The 23,491-nt window shown below is 38.7% G+C and overlaps 1 protein-coding gene across 3 annotated transcripts; it reads left to right on the top strand.

Moving 5' to 3' along the window:
- The first annotated feature begins 607 nt into the window (after positions 1–607).
- Positions 608–22,923, top strand: TRA2B (transformer 2 beta homolog). Of its 3 annotated transcripts, none has more exons than XM_060099261.1 (9): positions 608–797; positions 12,272–12,405; positions 13,448–13,610; positions 15,578–15,766; positions 18,656–18,771; positions 19,331–19,414; positions 20,589–20,648; positions 21,355–21,425; positions 21,911–22,923. In XM_060099261.1, exons 1-9 carry the CDS (start codon positions 762–764, stop codon positions 21,919–21,921), a joined length of 864 nt encoding a protein of 287 aa, XP_059955244.1. In that variant the 5' UTR covers positions 608–761; the 3' UTR covers positions 21,922–22,923. The 3 variants fall into 3 exon arrangements, with proteins under 3 accessions (XP_059955244.1, XP_059955243.1, XP_059955245.1); XM_060099260.1 differs by having other exon boundaries at positions 21,352–21,425; XM_060099262.1 differs by lacking the exon at positions 12,272–12,405 and having other exon boundaries at positions 21,352–21,425.
- Positions 22,924–23,491: the final 568 nt, after the last annotated feature.

The raw sequence follows: 23,491 nt of genomic DNA, 5'->3' as shown, positions 1-23,491 counted from the left end.
TTAGTTTGCAAATGTATGTTTAACAGTTCTCCCTTATTAGACCACTAACTTCAGATTAGAGATTGTGGCTGATTTCAGTACATCAAGATCTGGTAAAGTGCTTTGGTATTTAACAGATGCTCAAATGAAGGGTTTTCAGGTAGGAAAGATCCACAACTGAAGCTACAGAAAACCAAAGTAAAGCACGGAACCCAGTATACGAACATCCTCCCTCTCCAACCAAATCAAGACACAAAAAAAGAGAAACGAATAAAGCGGAAGAACGGAGAGAAGGATGGGAGAAACGGCGGGCCTCTCCTCCCTCCCTTCCCCCACCCTCCACGACAGCTTCCCAGAAAGTTCCAGAAGAGAGTCAGGAGTGGCCGGTGACATCACGACGCCCCGTGGCGACCACCACTGAGGCCACTGGCGCGCTTTCTTTCCCGCCTCAAAAAGACGCGGAGATGGGGTTAGCGCGGCGCGAGGGGCGGGGCTTACGTCACGTACAGTTCGGGACGCGCCATTGCTGGAAAGGGAAAGCCGAGCGCGGAGGGGCGGAGCCAAGAAAGCGCGCCTTCTGGGAGGGGGTGGGGCCTGGTTAAAGAGCGCCGCGTCACATCCGGGAGACTTAGAGCCCGAGCGGAGGCGGTGCGGAGCGTTTGTCCTCAGCGGCTCGGGAACCAGTGCGTGTTGCGGGGCTGCGGCTGAGCCTCTAGATAGAAGGCGCAAGAGGTTGGCAGCTTCGATTGAAGCACGTCGGGCGGCGAGAGCAGCTAGAAGTCATGAGCGACAGCGGCGAGCAGAACTACGGCGAGCGGGTACGTAGCGGTGGTGCAGGGGGCGGCTGTGTGGTCCCAGCTTCTTGCATCTCTTTCCAGGCCCGTCGGCCTCGGACCGGGAGACTGGGGCGATTTCGACTCCGAAGTCTGAGACCGGGAGGGATGGGAGTCAGAGGTTTAAAAGCTCTAATGGATAGTGTATTTTTCCGTGAAGGAGGCCGCCGACGGGTTTAGGTGGCCCTTTACCCGAAACGGCGATTTTTTCCGTTATGGTGGTGGGGGGGAATTAAAAATGGCCGCTGCGTCCCCTCCGTGGTGGGGGAGGGGAGCGGTATCGTTTCGCCGTTGCTATCCTGTGAAGCCTCGCCGCAGCCATCTTGGGCTGGCGGGCTGGGCGCGCTGCCAGAGGCACAAAATGGCGGAGGAGCCGCGCGACAACCTCCAGGCCGTGGGGGAGGGGGCGGGCAGAAACGCAGCGTTCTTTGGGATTTTTTTGCTCAGAATTTACGTTAAGACAGGATCATATTCTGGGCCCCGAAAGAATGGGAATCTAGGGTGTTCTTGGGGCCTCTTTTAAAATGGGGAAACTAGTCTGAGGTAGACTAAGTTCTGGACCCGTTAGTTTGAGGGGATTGCGCGCGAGCTTTGTGTTTGGCCTAAAAGGAGTGCTTTTCTTTGATACCGAAAGGACTTTCAAACCCAAAATCGTTTCCGGTATCCAGAGTAGACCACGGGGTCGCTGAGATTTTCTTGTTTGAGGGAGTAGATTTTTTTCTGCGAGATGGTGGAGAAATTGGCGGGCAGCAATTTACGGCGCTGTTGTTTTCTTTGTTTTGAGGCATTCCTGTTCTGTGAAGCACAAGTTGTGTTGGTGCACTTTTTAAAGTTTCCATTCCAAAATGTGGAGTTTGGTGAGGGTTGGATAAACTGCAGAAATAAGAAAGTTTCCGGGCTTAGAAAGCATGATACAAAGCTTGGTTGCGGGTTCGTGAGTACTAAGATGCGGAAATGTCAGTCTTGCCAGAATCTTGCATATTTGGAGGTTAGAAAAAGGGTAATAAAAAGGACCATGGAACTTGGTTTGTTTTTTTTTTTTTTTACTTGATGGGATTAGGTTGGGTGTTTTTTATAGTTTATATGTAATTGTCAGGTAAATCTACTTAAGTATCTTCTCAAACTCATGAAACAAATTTTAGTTGTTTCATTAGAAGGGCGTTTTTATAGAGAAACTCCTTAGCTCTTGGAGTCTTAGTGAATTTACTGTGTAACTTTGGAGCCAAGTCTGATTAATTTGGTTTGAACTAATCAGGCCCCGCCTTTACCTATGCAGATGAGTATTGGCTTTATATATTTTTCCGTAAGACGATTGATTGCCACTGTCACCAGTGTGTGTGCGATTATTTTTTAAGCTCGCTCTTAGGGTGAGAAAGCTTGGATCAAGTTCACAAGTTGTTAAAGCTGTGGGTTATGGTTTCTGCCGGTTGAATATACTGTCGAAACTAGGCGTCAGTGTTCGGACTGGAAAGCAAATGATAATTTTAGTTTTCAGCTATTAAAACAATTATAGGATACTTTTGCATTGTTTTGAGACTACAAAGTGACTGGTCTCTGACTAGAGCTCTCAGTTGAATAAACCTGAGTAAGTTACTTGTGATGGTGTGCTTGAGAAGATGAAAAATTCCCCAAAGTTAAGTTAGGGTATTTTTTACCTAAGGGAGGAAACAATTTCAAGAATTAGGTCCTGGTTTGAGACATCTCAAGAGACATTGTCATCCCATTAATCAAGTTTTTGAATTGGTACTTTCTGTTAGTAGAATATACATCCTAGTTATATCACAATCCTGTTACATGGAATGGTTGTTCAATAAATTCTTATGGAAGGAGACAAAGTAATAAAAAAAAATTTTTAAGGTACATGTTAAAAATTGATATTTTGTCTTACATAGAGTCTTGACTTCTTGGAAGAGTTTTTCTGAACTCTGACGTTGTGGAGTACTTCCACATTGTTTTCTTCAGCGTTTGTTTTGTATGTAGATTGCTTTCCAGTTGGTTTATTGGAACCTGAAATGGTTAGACTGTACCTAAAACAAATACGTTTGGGGCTCCCAAAGAACGTGTGGCAAAACCATAAAGCTCAGTGGGATGATTTAAATATAATGCCGTTAAAAACACTAGGTAAAACACTCAGGTCTGATTGGCTAGAAACTTCCTTTTGGAAGTGCCTGAAAACCGTGGGAAAACCGTTGCATTCGGGGTAATAATCTTGGACATGGCCTGCTATGAATAGCTTATCTGGAGCCTGAAAAATTACTTTCATTCCACTCTGAGTTTTCAAACATTACAAATTTTGATGTAAATCACTAATACCTACCAGTCTAATCAGCTAATGTTAATGTAATCACTAAAATCTTACCAGCTGCAACCACCTCCTGCCCCACCATAGCCACCGGCCCCGCCGCTCTAGAAATGTTTTTTCTTCTCCTTTAGACTTTATTATAAGTTCGATTCCTATACAGATTGGGGTGGGGTGCAAGCAATAAATTATCCTCGACTTGGTTGCTGATAGCGTGTTTACTTTATTGCGTGAATATTGGCACTTAAGAGTTGTGGTTCCTTATGTTCCTTTGTCTTGTTTTAAATGTGCAGCTAGGGTGCGTTCCTGAATTTTTGTGGTTCGTTTCACACTTTCAGTTACGGCAGAATCTACCTTTTACCTGTATCTGGGGTTTTTCATGTCAGAGTTGATAGATTTAAATTAAAACCTGTTTCTAATTAGAGCTGACTTCCCTGATGTGGCCAAATCCATGTTAAAGTAAGATGATATTCATTTTCAAGTTCTAGTTTCTTCCAGTCATTTCCCACAATTGCTCACATTTTTTGCAAAGCACCTTTGGAAAAAAGGTGCTTTTAGCAGATATGTCACAATTTGGGAGAATAAGAACATGATAGTCATGTAGCCAAGTTTAGAGGTGCATGGTAATGGTGAGAGGGAGGTGGTAAATAAATCTTGTAAGGCCCAATTATGGTCACACTCTTTAGGGTGTGGTGACGTTTGTTCTTGGCACTGGTTTAATGTTCTACCCTCCTAATTTCTTTAGCTTGTACAAATGGGTCTTTACCTAGAGAAACCAGAAACTAAGGAAACGCAATTTGCATGGACCAAGTCATTTTAATTTGTCTGCTATCAAGATTGCAATAAATACTCTTGATATTGTTGCCTATTTTTGTAGAAGTAATGTGTATACAACATAGGTATATTATCTTTAGTCTTATTCTTTGTAGAGGTGAATAGCATCTGGATACTATCCCATCAAACTGCCTTTCAGATTCTGCAGTTTTTTTCCTCTTCTGCTTAATCTTGCGTTGTCTTTTTGAATTGTTTTTAGCTACTAACTCTAAATCCAGATTTTCAAAACTAAAACATCAATCTGTTTCTTCCTAGAGGATTAAATTAATGTTGGTGGGAGGAAATAGTTTTGTTTCAGTGTGAGTCTGGTTAGGCACAAATCTCTTGAAACCAGGTTGAAGAATATTTTTCTTGGTCTTAACTAAGAATGATTTAATGTTACGGATATGGCCTGGAACTAGAAGGTGGCATGTTCATACTGAAATTACAAGTAATTATAAGGTAAGTACTACTGGTTTTGTGAAAAGATTGAACAGGAATTCAGAAGATGAGAGGTGTGTTAAATGGAATTTGCCTTGTACAGCTTTTTCCCATTCCTTATCTCCAATAAAATCCAAAGCCTGGTAAATATTAATACTTGCATAGTTGTTGACATTTTGCCCAAGAGGACAATGCTACAGTTGTGTATATCTTTTGAGCCTTAGCATTGCATGTTATGTTGATCAGTTTTTTACTCATAATTGTATTATTTTCTTATGACCTACAGTGATGTGATTGGGAATTTTAAGTGTTCACCCAATTTAGTTTTGGGGGAGAGGGTGTCACTTAGTCTTGTTTTTAAGCTGGGGTTGGGGAGTTCTTCATTATAGCAAATTAGTCTTCAGATTCCCCCAAAATCTTTGCTTTGAATTGGGTTTTGTAGGTTACATTCTGATTTTTATCACAAGATTGCTGAATATGACAGCATGGATGAGGACCCTTTTTGGGTTGTTTTTTGTTTGTTTTTTTGCTTAGATATTAGATTAAAAAGTAGTCTTCTGAAACAGTAAAACATACTTGCGCTTCTGGAAATTACTGAATGTTTTATGAATGTAAATTCAGAGTCTGTACTGTTTTTGCAAGAGATCTTTTAAAAGCTTGGGCTTAGAGCTCATTTAGGCATGTCAGATGACGGTTTTTTCAGAAATTTTCAGTCTTTGAGGATTTTTCTATCCAACCAACCTTCCGGTAGAGTTTAGCTGCAGAAAGAAATAAATAGTACAGTCCTTACGTTGATATGAGCATTGATCTTTATAGCATATTCAATGAGTTTTTATTTCCTCCTAGTTTTTAAAATACTACCTTGTCGATCAACCTCATGAGTTTGCACGTTTTTAATGTTACATAAATTCCAGTTGTAGTCCCTAGAATTATTTTAACAAAAATTGTGTTGGTGATGGGACAAACTTCTGCTTATTTGTAAGTAGGATCTCTTAACCATATGTGTATAACATTAGCCCAGTAGTTCTTCTGGTTTTGTGAAGTGGCCACTTGAACTTAGCTGAGGTTTGAATGAACCTAGTATTTATATTATCTAGCAGTGTGCTTTGTTCTTCAAATATAAAAAGAAGGGAGAATGTTGGGAAGGAGTAATGAAATAGCAGGAAGGTGTCCATATTGAAGACTTGTGGTATCTAGAGCTTTGGCCTCTTCCAGCATTTTCTGCACCTAAGCCCTATATTTAAACTTTAGGAGGCCTTAAGAGGAAACCTGCTTGGGCATTCTGATTCCACGATTACATTTGTGCTGGCAGTAAACATTTCCCATTACATTTTAGTGATGGATATTAAAACGAATTACTGTGACTCCCTTAAATAAAAAGTTATTTAAATTTTTTCCTGGATTAAATAAGCAATAATTAACATTGAAAAACTAGACTGAAGATTATGCTTACCCTCTTAGAAAAGACATCACAATACTTCCATCATAGCCATGCATGGTTGTCTTTTTGATCAGATAGGTATAAAGACTCATCTCTCACTCTCTCTCTCTGTTCCCCCCCCCCCCGAAAGTTTTATTTTCAGAAAAACTAGGAGAGGAAATTGTTAACAGTGAAAGATCATAAGGTGAAGTTCAGGGAAACTAGGATGTTTTATGAGGGCAGTTATTTTGATTAAGATGTTCAGTAGACACTATTATACTTTATTGATCTGTTAAGTGATATTGAATCTTTTTAATAATTTCAGGAGGTGAGCTGTAATTTTCTCCCAATATTGCCACCTTTCAAAGTAGGATTGCTCCTTTGGACTGCAGAAGATTTTAATACTTTGTTCATTGAAGGGGGAGATTTTACCAAAAATTCTTTGAAAACACCACTGTTGGATTCAAGTTTGTTCTGCTTTCTTCATAGCTACTCGCATGTAGTAGTTGGTTGACTTGATTTGGTCTTTTTAATGAGTTTAGTTCTAAATTCAGTAAGTTGGGCCATTCATATTATAAAATCTCACTAGAGCAGCTTTCTAGGGGTGGGTTGAACACTATAGTCCAAATTTTCAAGTTCCCTGATAATTGTTTTTTTACAGAGCTACTTTTGCAGTTAAAAAAATGTGTGACGTTAAATACATATCTTGCCCTTAGTCACAATTTGTAAACTTCTTCAACCCTCAGCCTTGTCATCATTGTGCAAATGAATTGTCCGTGCTTTCCTTTCTTGCACTTTTGTATTTACGTGTCACTTTTTGACTAGAGATGTGCTTTTGACACTGAACATACTTTCTATTGATGAATACGATAAGTGTGAAATGTAATTATAGTTCTTAAAATGTCAGTTGAACAGTAAATGTTCAGTCGTGCACTTCACATTCAGCTTAAGCATGATAAATATAAATCTACTTGGAGTAGACAAAAGAGATTGATTATATATTTTAGAGCCAACAGGAAACTAGTTTCAGTTTTTTGAGCTGCGTATTCTAGCTTTTCTAAAAATCCAAAACAAGAGGGATTTTTTTTTCTAGTTTCAGTTTTGGCACTGGATTTTATCCTGGAGTTTTAAAATATTCTTCATCCTGTTCTTTTTCTATTAAGGTTAATGTTGAAGAAGGAAAATGCGGAAGTCGTCATTTGACAAGTTTTATAAATGAGTATTTGAAGCTCAGGAATAAGTGAAGCTGAAATTTGAAAAAATAAAAGAAAGAATGCATGCTAATTATCAGACCAGAAGTCCCACTTGTAGAATATTGAGCAATTTGTGTGAAGTGGGGAAGATGAAAGAAGTCAGAATTTGAAACGGAAGAATGAAGAAAAGAAATAAAAATGAAGTTAAGATAAGAAGTAATCTGGAATCAGAAAGCACTACGCTAAGTAATTACTAGTCTGTTTATGTGTCCCTGTATATTTTGCTAAACATGCATGCATTATTTGTTTAATAGAAGAAATATATACAGGGTAAAGAAGTGCCTTCCAGGGGAAACGTTTAAATTAGGTAATTCTAATTTTAACTTCTTAGTCAAATGATTGAAATGCAACTTTAAAAAATAATAATAACTCTTTGTAGTCAAATAGGAGGCAGGAATGAGCTCTTCAGTTTGGGTAACAGCCAGCTTCATGTTGTCTCCTGGATTTTTCATCTCTAACTTTGCTGGTCCTGGGGCATGAGTGAGTACCTCCAGAGTTGGAGTTGGTGGTCTGTCTGTGCCACCCCCCTGGACTCTTAATGCACAGACCCCTGTCATTCAGTACAGAGCAATATATAGTAGAATGTTTTCTTAAGTTTGTCACAGTTTTCCTAAAGAATGTCACCAGGTTGGTTATAGAACCAAACCCCGAAAATCCAAGCAAAGCATTGGACAGGATAGTTCCTTTTGGCGTTTATGAAAACATTAATTTCTTTCTAGATGGCAGTAGTAGAAAGCTATGACCATTTAGGCCCTAACTTTAAGATGCATGTGTGCTAAATTCATAAGATGATTCTTAATTCTTTTCTGTTTAATTCTTATTCCAGCTCAGTGACTGGGGTTACTGCTAAAAAGTTATAGGGGCTTCCCTTAGAATGAGGTGGGTCACATAAGTGAACAGTATATGTAACTGAAAAGTGGCAAAAGTAGGTGCTTTTTTCCCTTTTCTCATTTTCTGTTATTAACACTTAACTGTTAAAATGATGTGAGAGATACAGATCATAAAGTAGCTTTATTCTGGTTCACTACTCCCTCCACTTACTGGGAAAATAGACGCCAAAGTTCTGTCATTTTCCCTTCTGTGTGTTTGTTGTGTTTTAGCTGAATAGAAAAAAATGATTGGTGCAGTCTTGTTACTTTCAGTTGGATGGGACAAGTGCATGTGTCAAAATAATAACCAGTAGTAGCCAACCAACAGATGGCTTCTACCCTATTGGGAAAGCTAAGGCTATGCTATCACTTCTCCCCGAAACGAAGACAGCCTAAAAAACTTTGAGAGTTGTCAGACCTTACAGCTTTTGGAAAAAGTGGTCTAAATGACATTCTAGAGGAATCCGTTTTCTGAGATTTTAGGGCCTGTTAGTGTCAGATTTGTGCTTTTTGTAATATTTCTGTATCTTGCAAGCAGAAGAAACTTACTTCCATTTATAGGCAGTAGTTTCCAGTATTTGCTTTGTCCCGATTATTGCTTTGTAAAATTTGCCACATGTAAACTAATAACATTAAATTGGTAATGTTGATTTTGCATTCTGAATTACAGTTTAGGCAGAGAGCTGAGGCAAGTGATGTGAATGGATGTTATATTTCTATTTAAGCTCATGGATTCTCTTATCAGGAGATCTAAAAGGTCTTTGGGGTCCAAAAGAGAAAAGACCTGTTAGTCATCTAAGGGGAAGAAGCAGTTTGGAATTCGATTATATGGCACAAGCTGGAAAGATGTAAAGCAAAAATAAACATTGATGCTAGTGGACCATCTCATCCATTCAGGTTCCTCTCCTGCCCTGGCCAAAGCATCTTTGAGTATGAGAGTGCATCCCTCTACCCCTTGTCTGGGGACTATGGGGGAGACAGGCCTCTTATGCTGGGGCAGGTGTAAGGTACATGCCCTCAGGAGGGCTGATTAATGCCAGGGGGCAGGTGGGGGCAGAGAAGGTGACAAAAAACAAGGTTTCAGGAAAATGACTGTTGGGGGAAAAAAAATCAGATAGGTAAGAAGTATAAAGCTTGAAATTGATTAAGTCAGTAAGACTTAACTCTAAGCATCATAAACACCTATGGTGTTTTTAAGAAATACAGATGCCCAACTGCAGATCTAAAATAAGCGCTAGTTAGGGATGTGTTTTTAAGTGCTAGGTACGTTTACTGCATACCTCTAAGAGCCACTGTTCAAAATGTAATTTAGTGCATTTAGTTTTTAAAATGTATGAGACACCTAGTGATGATTGGATGGTTTTTCCCACTTCTTTCATTTCTTTCAGAAAGTTTTTCTAAGATACTGCCATTCTCAGAATAGGTAGACACTGGTTGGTATTTTGTTGGAGGGCTGAGTTTGTTTTTCCCTGATGTGTTGCGTGTAGATTGTATATTAGTATATGATTAAGATCCAGTCTATAAGAACTTGATTCCCTGAGCAGTTTTCAGGGAATTTTGGCTTTGTTATTCATGCTAACTTTAAGTATATGACCCTTTTCCTTGAGATATTGATGTTCAGAGTAGTGCTTCTTTTGGTAGGATTTTAATGTGTTGACATTATTGTTTTGACAGCCCTGAAAGTGGACTTGGAATTTTCCTTGTGTGTAGGGGCTTTTCCAGCTGGTTTTACAGATTTGACCATGGACCAAGGTTTAAAGCTAACTTTATGCTTTTAGATTTGGCTAATTTAGGTGTCATTTCTTCTAGACAGGCTAAATATCCTTGCACATAGTTCCAAACCAGCTAATGGCCAACATAACTGCAAAAAGGTTTAACTTTAAGACTACCCCTGACAAGAAAGGTAGGAGGTAGAGGCATTGTTTTCTGTGTTAGCCTAACAAGTGTCTGTACAGAAGGAAAAAAATCTTAGCATTCTGGTGGTTTCCCCTATTCCTGGTCTGAGACGTGATTGCTCACAAAACGCATCTGCATGTAGCCAACTAGTTTTAGAGGTTGAGTGAAAAGTCTTATAATAATTTCACAAATACTGTATCTTTGATCCTTGATCTACTAGAATTTCATGGGGGAACCTCATTAAGGTTTATTCTGAGGCTAGAAGTACTTTCTTTTCCCTCTTGGTGGACAGACTGGTAAAGCATCTCAGCTTGGAATAAGGCTTTTCTGTTTACTGAAGCAAGAGGCTTAAAAGAGGATCTTGACTTTTTCTATTCTTTCTTCCTTTTTCAGATCCCTAGATTGATTTCTGTTAACTACAGTCTACTTGCTTGGTAATCTTTTAACTCTTATTGACTCTTATTGCGAGGCACGCATATTCTCTTCTTGCCAGAGCAAATTGTTTTCGTTGGTTTCCATTAAAAGTCATAATCATTCCATGAAGTAATCTTTCTAGCACTGGAGTAAACAAAGTTATTTAGTAAATAGCTTTTGGGTCCCTATTTCTACCTTCTCTTCTAGATTAGCTTTTGCCTGTTGAAATGATGGCAGAAAGTGCATCCCCAATTTGAGAACTTCTTGGTTCGAGGAGGAGAATGTGGATTGTGCTTTAAAATGTCTCTTCAGAATATTTGCCTGAGAAAGCCAAGGGATTGTTGGTTGGGGTCCCCAAACCACTTCTAACCACTCCTTGATGGTAAAAGCAGCTGTTTTCACTAATAATTAGGGACCATCTTTGAATCTCTTTACTAACTCATGGCAGGAAGGAGAGGGGGCTGTCATGTTTCATGTCACTTTACACCATGTTTCATAATGACTTAGAAATCTTACTGTAAAAGTTTCTAGAGTTGTTTTGGGTGCAGAGACCAGAACTCATTTTGCCCACTGAGTTAACTCTTACGTTCCCTGTTCTAAACTTTAAGCTTTAATTTGTCTCTTCTGTGTTGCATCATAGGAAGGATCTTCCAAATTTTCTCCACTATGCTCTTAAGTCGCAGAACATTCTAAAATGTTTTGGGCTGTGATTTAAAAGAATTTCATATCTTCCTTTGAAGAATGGCCAGCGTATTCTGAGGGTCTCCCACGCAGGGAGGTCTCTTGTCATAACTTCTGTGCAGCTTCAACATTGATTCTTACCCCTACAGTGACTTACCTGTAATGTTGATTCCTTTTGAGTCTGGCTGTTTATCCTATGTTGGGCAGGAAGATCATTAGACTAATGCCTTTTAATTTGCTGAAGATGGATAACCTGGAATAAAGGCTGTCTTGGTTTGATGATACCTTGGTTAGCTATCAGACTGTGTGGATTCTCTTGTCCATTCCACTGTTTCTGTTTTGGTGTCTTGGCAGAACATTTCCCTAGGTCCAGTTCTTTCTGTACATGTTTGCTTTTTCTACTGATTATATGCCTTTGGTTCACTGATGAGCTAGTTATCCTGTTTACCCATTTCTTTGCTAGTTTCTTTTAGAAATCTTTTTTGTATTACCTACGTACCAGCTAGTTGCAGTTATGATAGGGGAAAGCTTGGGTATACAGTATATACCTAGATTTCCTGAACTTCCCTTCCTAAACCTAGATTAGGAACCCATGATCTAAACTGTTTTGGTTTTAATATGTCCTTTACATAACTTTTCTAACTGCTTATTCTCAGTTCCCCATCGGTTGGCACTGGCTCATCTACACTTAGCTGAGTAAGGTCTGTGGTACTCTCTTATCTTAATTCTTCTGCAGTTAATTCACTGCCTTTCTGCTATAGCTCCATCTGGTTGCTTTGAGATTTTTAAGGGCTTCCTACCATGGTTAGGTGAACAGGCTCTTCAGATCTAGTGTCCTTCAAGCTGGTCCTTGCTTTCCACTAGGTTTCTACTTTTCTCTAGGACTGGAAACAGTTACCATCCTTGTCTTTTTTCCCACTCAGCAGTAAATAAAACTTGGATCTACAGTAAGTTTTAATGAATTTCATAGGGTGGTTTTTTTTGGTTGATGGCAACTTGATTGAAATAGGTGTGAGGTATAGGTGTGATAGTTAATAATGTTCTTTCTCACCCTAGTCTTTATGGAGTAACATTCCCAAAACAATCCTTGGGCAGTTCCCTTAACTGCTTGGCTTTGGCACCCATTTATGAAGAGTGGGGTCAGTTAACTCTTATCCCTGCTCCCTAAAAAAAGGTGGAAGTTCAAGTTAATTGGCTTATGTCAATTGGAGCAACGTAACTATTATACCAGGTATATTCAGTTCCTGCCCTTACCTATGTTTTCTTATCTTGGAAGGGGATTGCTTTCCCTCACCATTTATCTCACCACAGCTTATTTGTTTTTAAAGTTGCCCAGAAAGTATACAAATTAAACTTTTGACATCTACGTGTAGGAATCCCGTTCTGCTTCCAGAAGTGGAAGTGCTCATGGATCTGGGAAATCTGCAAGGCATACCCCTGCAAGGTCTCGCTCCAAGGAAGATTCCAGGCGTTCCAGATCAAAGTCCAGGTCCAGATCTGAATCTAGGTAAGAAAGACTGTCTTGGGATTTTCTTGTTACTCTTAGCTTTCAAATTGGTGTGTGCTTTTGTAAACTAGGAAGATAGAGAGGGTCAGTTCATTTGTTGGCTTATTTAATATTGGTACTAGAAATGAACTTAATCGTTAAGATCTGGGAGATAGAAGACTGAGTGGTTAAGAGCCTGGGTTTTTGGCGTTAGGGTTCAAATCTTACCTCTATTTTTTTCTGGCTTGGGCAGATTACTTAACCTTTTTCAGTCTTAGCTTCCTTATCTATAAAAGGCGAATTAGTAATAGTACCAGTTCTTCAGAATTGTGAGGATTCACTATGAGTTTAAGTGAACTGCTTATTAGTATGGCAAATAGACTGCAGAACATTGGCTTTCAGTAACTGCAATTCTTGATAAATAGGTATAGTCTAGTATGACAAATGTATGTATAAAACAAAAACAACTTAATGCAGCGCTTTTTTTTTTTTTTTTTAAATGTTCGTCAAGAGTAAGCTATACATCTTGGTTTGCCCAGGTCAGCCCCAGTTTATGCCTATTGTCAGGCATAATTAACAGCGCCCCCTTTCTCTCTTAAAATGTATCTTCCTTGGTTTAAATGACAGTTCATATGATCACTGTAGTTAAGAGCAACTGGTTTTAAAAACACTGCTGGAGAAAACTGTGATGGTGATTTTATCTTAAGTGAATAGTGGGCATAATGCAAGAAGCAGCAAAATAGAGGGTGGTATTCTGAGGGGTAAAGGTGGGTGCAAATCAAGCTAGTATGAAATGCATGTTTTTCAAAAGATAATTGTGTTAAGTTTAATCTCTAAATTATTTTAAGATATGATGGAAGGGAGCTTTAGCTGGTAGTGGTTTTTTGGAACTCTTCCTAGCAGAGTAGAAATGACTATATACAGAAGAAAAGTATCCCGCTATATGCCTGAATTGTGTGTTCCAACTTTTGTAGTTTAACTCTAGAATAGAGTATTGAAAGAATTGAAAGCCATATCTTACTGTCAGCTATTTAGTCATAACCTTGAAGCTTTTGTCTTTCAGGTCTAGATCCAGAAGAAGTTCTCGAAGGCATTATACAAGGTCACGATCTCGGTCCCGCTCCCATAGAAGATCCCGTAGCAGATCTTACAGTAGAGATTATCGAAGACGGCATAGCCACAGTCACTCTCCCATGTCTACTCGCAGGCGTCATGTTGGGAATCGGGTAAGATGAAAAAAAATGTTTTTAAAGCAGTGGACTGTTTAAAGCCACTTTATAATAATACATAATATGTTCCCTTCTTTTTTTCTTTTGTTTGATGTTAGAACTGATACTATTTGACAGTGGAGCTTTAGCATGAGTTACCTGTAGAACCTTTTTAGTGTTTTGAGATTCTCTTTTTAAATGATATCACCCATGTAATTGTCTACATTTGTGCTATTGGTCACATTTAAGATATTGTCACATTAACAAGGTATTGTCCTATTAACAACCCCTCAGATTTTAAAAAAACTCCATTATACATTAGTATTATTATATTAGTACACTAGATCATAGGTCTTTATGTTTCATACTAATGTTATCCAGGTTTTCTGGGTTTGTTTTAATACACTTTACAGAATGCTGTCCTGATTTTCCCATTTACTTTTTTTTAAAATTTATTTATTCTTGGCTGTGTTGGGTCCTTGTTTCTGTGTGAGGGCTTTCTCTAGTTGCGGCAAGTGGGGGCCACTCTTCATGGCGGTGCACGGGCCTTTCACTGTTGCGGTCTCTCTTGTTACGGGGCATAGGCTCCAGGCGCACAGGCTCAGTAGTTGTGGCTCATGGGCCTAGTTGCTCTGCAGCATGTGGAGATCTTCCCAGATAAGGGCTCGAACCCGTGATCCCTGCATTGGCAGGCAGACTCTCAACCACTGCGCCACCAGGGAAGCTCTTCCATTTACTTTTTTTTTTTTTTTTTTTTTTAAGTTTATTTATTTATTTTTGGCTGCGTTGGGTCTTCATTGCTGCCCGTGGGCTTTCTCTAGTTGCGGCGAATGGGGGCTGCTCTTCGTTGCAGTGCATGGGCTTCTCATTGCGGTGACTTCTCTTGTTGCAGAGCATGGGCTCTAGGTGCGCGGGCTTCAGTAGTTGTGGCACACGGGCTCAGTAGTTGTGGCTTGTGGGCTCTAGAGCGCAGGCTTAGTAGTTGTGGTGCATGGGCTTAGTTGCTCCACAGCATGTGGGATCTTCCCAGACTAGGGCTCGAACCCGTGTCCCCTGCATTGGCAGGCAGATTCCCAACCACTGCGCCACCAGGGAAGCCCCCATTTACTTTTAAGCAAGTTTCTTTCAGGTATTAAGTCTTTTATCTTCCATAAGAAGTTCCAAATGAGATGGCATTTAGTGTGTTCATATTGTGATTTCATTGTATAATATAATGCAAGTAGATCTAAAGGGAGTGTTTGTTTTCGAAAGTGGGATGGAATTTGACTGCAGTAAATGTATGTATGACATAAATGAAACCTTTAGGCAAATTCATTACGGCAACTGGAGTGTCAGCAACATTTGGTTCATTATTTTCCTTACGGTAATAATTGCAAGCTACTTAATACCTGTTAAAAACAGCTTGGTACTCATCTTTGGTTACGTTTATGTGTATATATATAAACACTTTATGTATACAATGTTTTTTTATAGAAATAAAATCAGGCTGAACATGCACTTCTATATCTTTTTGGCAATTTAGAGCCTCCCATTGTGTGAGTGGTATATCTTAATTCAACATTTTAACAGTATGCCGGTTTTTCCCCCTCTGGCTTATAGAGACAGTGCTATTCTGATTATCCATATGTGTGCATATTGTTGAATGTGTGGCCATTTCTTAGGATAAAGCCCTAGAAGGTGAATCCCTTGGGCAAATTGCCCTCCGATCTCCAAAAAAAAAAAAAAAAGGTGCTTTTCACTAGTATGAGCTGCTGTTTCCCGTCCACTTGATTCTGAGTTGAAATTAACCCTTTTGCGGTCTTTCCTGCATGTTCTTAAACATGCTTGTGGTGTTGCTGTAACATTAATTTTAGAATAGCATTTTATTTCGTTTATTATCTTTTAGGGTTAGTGTGACATTTTTGGCTAATTTATGCATAGTTCCTTTTTTTTAACTTTGATTTATGACACGTGTTAAAGTTCAAAATCCATTTTTCTATTTCTAGGCAAATCCTGATCCCAACTGTTGTCTTGGAGTATTTGGATTGAGCTTATACACTACAGAAAGAGATCTAAGAGAAGTGTTCTCTAAATATGGCCCAATTGCTGATGTGTCTATTGTATATGACCAGCAGTCTAGACGTTCAAGAGGATTTGCCTTTGTATATTTTGAAAATGTAGATGATGCCAAGGAAGTAAGTAAAAGTCTTGTATCTTTGTAAAAATACCAGTCGTATTTTTAACAATTTTTACTCGGATAAGGACAGTTTTTGCTTGAGTAACTATATATAGGTTGAGGTAAAAGGAAATGCATTCATCTGGGAACATACACTGATCAATATTGAATTTTTTAAAAAACCTAATGTGGACATTTTCAAATATTTGTGGAGTAACAGAAAAGTATGACAGTATGACAGTTTGGTTCTATATTCCAACTCAGTCCTCTCCACCACATTATTTGAAGTAAACCCCAACATAGTCAACTATTTCCAGGTGTGATATGTGTCTAGATATAGATACTTCTAAAATATAAGAATATTAATACTCATTTGGAATATTTAATTACTGTTTATATCAAATTACTTTTAAAATTTATTTATTTTTGGCTGTGTTGGGTCTTCGTTGCTGTGTGTGGGCTTTCTCTAGTTGCGGCAGGCGGGGGCTACTCTTCGTTGTGGTGTGCAGGCTTCTCATCCCGGTGGCTTCTCTTGTTGCGGAACATGGGCTCTAGGCACATGGAGTTCAGTAGTTGTGGCGCACAGGCTTAGTTGCTGTGCAGCATATGGGGTCTTCCTGGACCAGGGCTTGAACCCGTGTCCCCTGTATAGGCAGACAGATTATTAACCACTGCACCACCAAGGGAAGCCCCCAAATTCCTTTTTTTTTTTTTTTTATATATATATATATATTTTTTTTTTGGTTGCATTGGGTCTTTGTCTAGTTGTGTCGAGCAGGGGCTACTCTTCATTGTGGTGCACAGGCTTCTCATCTCAGTGGCTTCTCTTGGCAGAGCATGGGCTCTAGGTGCACAGGCTTCAGTAGTTGTGGCGCATGGGCTAGTTGCTCCGTGGCACGTGAGATCTTCCTGGACCAGGGATCAAACCCATGCCCCTGCATTGGCAGGCGGATTCTAAACCACTGTGCCACCAGCGAAGTCCCCCCCAAATTACTTTCTAAAATGGAGAAAAACATTAAAAAGTGATAAAGCTATGACTATGACTCAGGAGAAAGGAACTGGTTTTGAATGTATACTAGCAAGCGATTTTATATTTAGAGTTAAGTTGACTTGAGCCAAAATATATATAAAAGTAATTTTTTTTTTTTTGGCTGTGCTGCATGGCTTACGGGATCTTAGTTCTCCAACCAGAGATTGAACCCAGGCCATAGCAGTGAAAGCACCGAGTCCTAACCACTGGACTGCCAGTTAAAATTTTTTATTATGTAGACTAAAGTAAAAATTCAGTGTGAGAATCTAGGCCACATTTAAAAAATCTGGACTTTAGATACAGTATAAGGAAAAGCTTCAGAAACTTAAATGACAAGCTGTCTGAGGTCAATGTTGAGATGAGTAACTGAGTTCTAAATGAGATTATATGGTTATATGTTTTCTTTTATATATATATATATATAACTTTGTCAAGATTATACTAATTTTTTTTTTTCTTTTTGCGGTATGTGGGCCTCTCACTGTTGTGGCCTCTCCCGTTGCGGAGCACAGGCTCCGGATGCGCAGGCCCAGCGGCCATGGCTCACGGGCCCAGCCGCTCCGCGGCATATGGGATCCTCCCAGACCGGGGCACGAACCCGTATCCCCTGCATCGGCAGGCGGACTCTTAACCACTGCGCCACCAGGGAGGCCCAAGATTATACTAATTTTTAAAAACCATAGATTTTAAAATAAATCTGATACTAAAGGAAGAATTGAAAGCTGAATGCAAATAATCATAATTTAAGAGATTTAAGGGATGCTTTAAGATGTCGTTCACTTCATTTTGGTAATAATTGAACAGTATAGGCTTCCTGGTTTCCCTAAATTTTTTTTTTTTTTTTTTCGTTTTTTGCTACAGGACCAGAGTTCACTTTCTGAAGGATAGCATATTTTGTATCTGAATCAGTAGCGCCAGAAACTGTCTTGAGGCAGAAACGATCAAACTAGAAAATAACATACTTGGAATTAGAAGTTTAAGTTCTATTTAGGTGGAGGGGTGTTTCTTTAAATTGTGAACAAACTACTAAGTCTTTGGAATGGGATATTTTTTCCTTAAGTACATACTGTTTTATTTAGTCTGTATTCTAGATAAAAGAACTATATGTAATTCAAGCTCTCTTCATCCCAACCTTTTACTTCCATAGCAGGGAGACAAAAACTTGTGTAAAGGATTAGACAGTAAATATTTTGGGCTTTGTGCACCCTAAGATCTTTTTTTTTTTTTTTTTTTTTTTTTTGCGGTACGCGGGCCTCTCACAGCTGTGGCCTCTCGCGTTGCAGAGCGCAGGCTCAGCGGCCATGGCTCATGGTCCCAGCTGCTCCATGGCATGTGGGATCTTACTGGACCGGGGCACGAACCCGTGTCCCCTGCATCGGCAGGCGGACTCTCAACCACTGCACCACCAGGGAAGCCCCCACCATAAGATCTTAATGACAACTTTTCAACCCTGTCAATGTAATGTAAAAGTAGCCATATAATATGCAAATTAATGAGTGGGGCTATCTTTCAGTAAAACATTTATGGTCACTGAATTTTGAATTCCATCTATGATGAAATACTATTGATTCCCCCCCACACCCATTTAAATTCTTAGCTCATGGGTCATAAGCTGCTAGCTATGTACTGCTTTAGAGCTACAAGCACTGTGTTACATAAAACATTTCATGGGTTAAATTGGCTTTTGTGGTTTTTTGGGTAAGCTTTTCTGGGCTAGCTTTTATAAATAAAGATTTAATAGGCGGAAAAGCCTATTAATAAGCTGTCAGGCATAATGTTCTGGCCTAGCTGAAACATCCAGTTGGACCCTGTTTATAGCTGTTGGATAATTTGGGGCTTTGTCCAGGGTGTATATAACAACTTACATATCTTTTGAAGGCGAAAGAGCGTGCCAATGGAATGGAGCTTGATGGACGTAGGATCAGAGTTGATTTCTCTATAACAAAGAGACCACATACCCCAACACCAGGAATTTACATGGGGAGACCTACCTAGTAAGTTTATTTTCAAGGTTGTTAAAAATACTGACAGTTCAGTTTGTTTAGTTCCTCCAAGAACTACACATAGTTAGGGGTGGGGGGATCTTTGGCATTTCAGACTGGCTAAAACTCGAAGTCAATACAGTATATTCAGTGGAAACATTCTGTTGGTACCACACATTTTGATTGGTATCATTTAATAGATCACATCCCACTTTTTTTTTTTTTTTTGCTGTACGCGGGCCTCTCACTGTTGTGGCCTCTCCCGTTGCGGAGCACAGGCTCCGTACGCGCAGGCTCAGCGGCCATGGCTCACAGGCCCAGCCGCTCCGCAGCATGTGGGATCTTCCCGGACCGGGGCACGAACCCGTGTCCCCTGCATCGGCAGGCGGACTCTTAACCACTGCGCCACCAGGGAAGCCCCACATCCCACTTTTATCATAAAGAAATGCCATAGATTTGGCTTTGCTGGGTAATTGATTTTCACCAGACCATTTTTCCCATGCTGGAAACTTAACCATTATTATAGGTAAGATTTTAAGTTCGTACAAATCTTACTTACTGTTGTTCATAGTGGCAGCTCACGCCGTCGAGATTACTACGACAGGGGATATGATCGAGGCTATGATGATCGGGACTATTACAGCAGGTCATACAGGTAAGTTAAGCATAATACAAAGTTTAAGTTGCCAAAAAATTGAAGGACAAGCCAGCTCTTCTCTTGAATCAGTTGCAACATAATTTAAGGCAGCACTATACATACCTGAGTTTTAGCCTTTTGATACAAGTCATTACCTTTAATACTAAAATCCAGGCCCAGAGTTTACATTAGGTGTTTGTCTTGGCCACACCACGTGGCATCTTAGTTCCCTGACCAGGGATCGAACCTGAGTCCCCTGCATTGGCAGCATGGAGTCTTAACCACCAACTGCCAGGGAAGCCCCTAAACTAGATTTTATGGTTATGTGTCTTTTTAATTTATCTTCGTATGTATATTTTTTAAACACCAAGTTGTAAACCAACTGAAATCCTTGGTTTCAAAACATGACAGTGAAAACAAAATTATAAGACCATACTTCAGTTTTTCCCCCTTTTTTGTTTTTAAAGTGAGTTTCATAAGCTGTATTTTGAAAGTCATTGCTTTATAAAGCAATTTTTGGTATCTAAGGAATCGTGCACTGAAGGGCAGGGGAAATTGATTCTTGGAAAGAATCCAAAGAAGTAATTATTTAAGGACAATAATTTAGTGTAACAATGGTAAGAAGTTTATTACCAAAAATATTGATATATTTTTTGGGGGTAGGCAGGGAAATGTTCATGACACTGGGAATACTTTGAAAGGCAAAAATGAAGTAAAGTTCTCTATTTTATTAAAACAGCAGGTAATTCAGACCCTTCCTTGCTTGTCAAAATGTAAATTGTGTAATAAGTATTGACCACAACAGTTAATCTTTGACACCTTATTTTAGTGTGGTGTTGAGGTATAGATGTCTTTTTTTGCACTATTTAGTAATGTTTTAAGAAGTTGACAGTCCTGACATTTAACACTGACAAAAACTTTCTTAAAAGTGGCATTTCTGTACTGACACTTAAGGGATTGATTTATGGAGGCTGCAAAGATTAGGGTCTTAATATTTTATTTTTATTTTAATTCATATGAGCATTTACTTCTAATGATATTCATTTTAACCACCAGGGAGAGCTCTATGCCAATTTGTAAAGAGGTGGCAAAAGCAGCTAGCTTTCACTTCTGCGAGTTTTAATTTTATTGCATGAATTGTGTACTTTCAAAAATTTTAAAAATGAATATATTTGCTTTTCTGCCGTCACAGAGGAGGAGGTGGAGGAGGAGGAGGATGGAGAGCTGCTCAAGACAGGGATCAGATATACAGGTATGCCAGGAGAAGACTTAAAATCTGTACAATAGTAGAATGGCTCACGTAAAGACATTTTCGTTATTAGTATTTTGGTAAATTATAGTTGGCATTACACAGAATTGGATTGCATGAAGTTTATGAACTGAAGCCAAATGACAATGTGTACATGGCTTAATTTGTGTGTTCACAGAAATTAATTGCACTTACACTAGGTCATTTACTCAGTGGTACCATTTTGTACCTTAACATGAGATATGGCAGAAACTAAGATGGTATTTATTCCTGATAGTTTTATTAGCTTTTTATAAGTGTCTCAGAATAGCAAGTGAGTATTCAAGTTGATCTTTCTTACACAGAACTAAATCACTTTGAAGCATTATGAATGAAATTTTGTTTTGGGTGCTCATAGGGTATAGTTAAAATTAGTGGTAAAGATTTTTTTTTTCTTAGCCATTTCAAATTCTGTTAAGTATAATGTTAATTAGCAGATGATTAGTGGATCAAATATAGCAAGGAGTATTCAACCTCTGATAGTTGGAGGGGTTGTTTGGTAATGGGCCTGATAGTGTGCTTCATTCTCAGGACTAAAACAGACTTTGAAATCCTGTGACTAATGCAATATTTTTCAAGGTCAGTGAGGGTCTTTTAGTTTTGGAAGGTGACAAAGGGATCATATATAATCTCAGTACTCTTAGATGGTGTTGACATTTGTTTACAGAAGACGGTCACCTTCTCCCTACTATAGTCGTGGAGGATACAGATCACGTTCCAGATCTCGATCATACTCACCTCGTAAGTTTTTATTGATTTATATGATTTTTTATATATTGTAATAGCATGGCTTGCTGTGACTTACCAAACACAGCAGATAATGGGTTAATTCAATTAGTTTTATCTATATTTCTCTCCAACTTTTGGTTCAAGGAAGTATAGGAAAACAACCCTTGCATCTTACTCTTGTTGCTTATTAAAATAGTAAATATATTCTGTCACCATTTGTAGCTTTTCTTTTTAGGAGTCCTTGTAATGTTTGTACAGCTTGGAAACATTTGAGTGACTTAAAACATTAGCTTTCAGGTTGAGCTGGTAACCTTAGCTTACCAGCTATTTCTGTTTAAAACATTGGTCTTCTTAGTGTAATCTTTATGTGAAGGTTTTCCTCTATTTTCACAGGAGAGAATCTGGTATGTAGGAATTTCCTGATGGCAGAGTAGTTTAAAATTCTCAACATTAAAAGTACACACTTGAGTATTGAAGCATATTTCTTTTCTTCCTAGGTCGCTATTAAAGCATGAAGTTGAAGACTTTCTGAAACCTGCCCTAGAGTTGGGATATTGTTTGTGGACAATATTTTTTATTGTCTCCTGTTTAAAAAGTGAACAGTGCCTAGTGAAGTTAGGTGACTTTTACACCTTTTATGATGACTACTTTTGGTGGAGTTGAAATGCTGTTTTCATTCTGCATTTGTGTAGTTCGGTGCTTTGTTCAAAGTTAAGTGTTTTCAGAAAAGTATGTTTTGCATGTATTTTTTTACAGTCTAAATTTTGACTGCTGAGAAGTTTCTATTGTACAAAACTTCATTTAAATGGTTTTTCTACTGAATCCAGGGTATTCTGAAGATCGAAGCCTGTGTGTAAAATGAGCTACCAAATGGCAAAAAGCAACAATAAAGTTTGGTTTTTACTTTTCTTTCTAACATATCAATGGTTAGCAGAACTGTTCAGAATAGACTGTCAGTAGTAAATTCAAGACAAAAATGCCCGTTTTCCTCCAGTCCATAAAACATACCATACTTAATATACCTGCAATTAAGTGATAAAAATTATGCTCTGTAACTCTATACTGCTAGTATTAGGCCTAAAGATCTTTCAGTACAGCAAATGCTTAATGCTTAATATAAATGTGAATTTGTCGGCGTTTATATAATCTGTATTATATATATAGCAGGGAATAAGATAAGAGTTACACAATGAATGCCTTTAAAAGGCTATTTCTTAAAGCTGTTACAAGGGGATAATGGTATTTCAACTAGTTATCAGCAAGTGACAATACATTCCACCACAAATGTACTCTTGTTCTTCTAGCTTTTAGATTATATGGAAAAACTGGGTGCTTCAGAGTTTGAGAAAAAGAGAAGGGAACACTACACCTGTGTTGTGGATGAACTGAAGACTTTGCCTGTTCATTTTTTAAATATTATTTTCAGGTCCTTTGCTTACCAAAGGAGGCCCAATTTCACTCAAATGTTTTGAGAATTGTGTTTAAATAAACGCAAATGAAAAGAGTAAAAGGCTGGTACAACTCAGTTTATAAAGATTTTGTTTTAACCTTGCTACATATATAATTAAGAGTTCCTTTGGACTCATTTGTATTCTTTTTGTTATTATTGGTGTTTTAAATAGATAAATTGTGTATTCCTGGCAGATAAATCGAAGTGAGTAACTAGGTATTGGAGTGATCATCTCCACTTGCAGATCGTGTTAATATTAAAATAACTCTAGTCTCCACACTTTCCCTGAAGGTGCCTGAAATGCATATTCTTCTTAGTTTATTTTCATGGTCAATTCTAGTGAAATTGCTATAGGCAGGTAATTAAAGTTTGTTAGCCTGCTGACCTTTGTATTATTACTTAAATACAGTATAGTGTGTCCCAGGTACTTTGTAAAGCACTTCCCATATATTAGTATGTTCAGTCTGCATCAATCAAAGTGGTGTAGTAATTTACCTTAGGTCAAACAGCTATTAAAACAGCAATGCTGGGATCTGAACTTGACCAGTCTCAATCCATACTCTGTACTCTTAATAATGATGTCATTCTGCCTCTAATCTGGGTAACCAGATGATTAAAAATACTGGTA

This window comes from Mesoplodon densirostris, chromosome 5 (genome assembly GCF_025265405.1).
Source record: "Mesoplodon densirostris isolate mMesDen1 chromosome 5, mMesDen1 primary haplotype, whole genome shotgun sequence".
NCBI classification, from domain to species: domain Eukaryota; kingdom Metazoa; phylum Chordata; class Mammalia; order Artiodactyla; family Ziphiidae; genus Mesoplodon; species Mesoplodon densirostris.
Note: the sequence above shows the minus strand (reverse complement) of the source record. Positions and strands in the feature narration are given on the sequence as shown.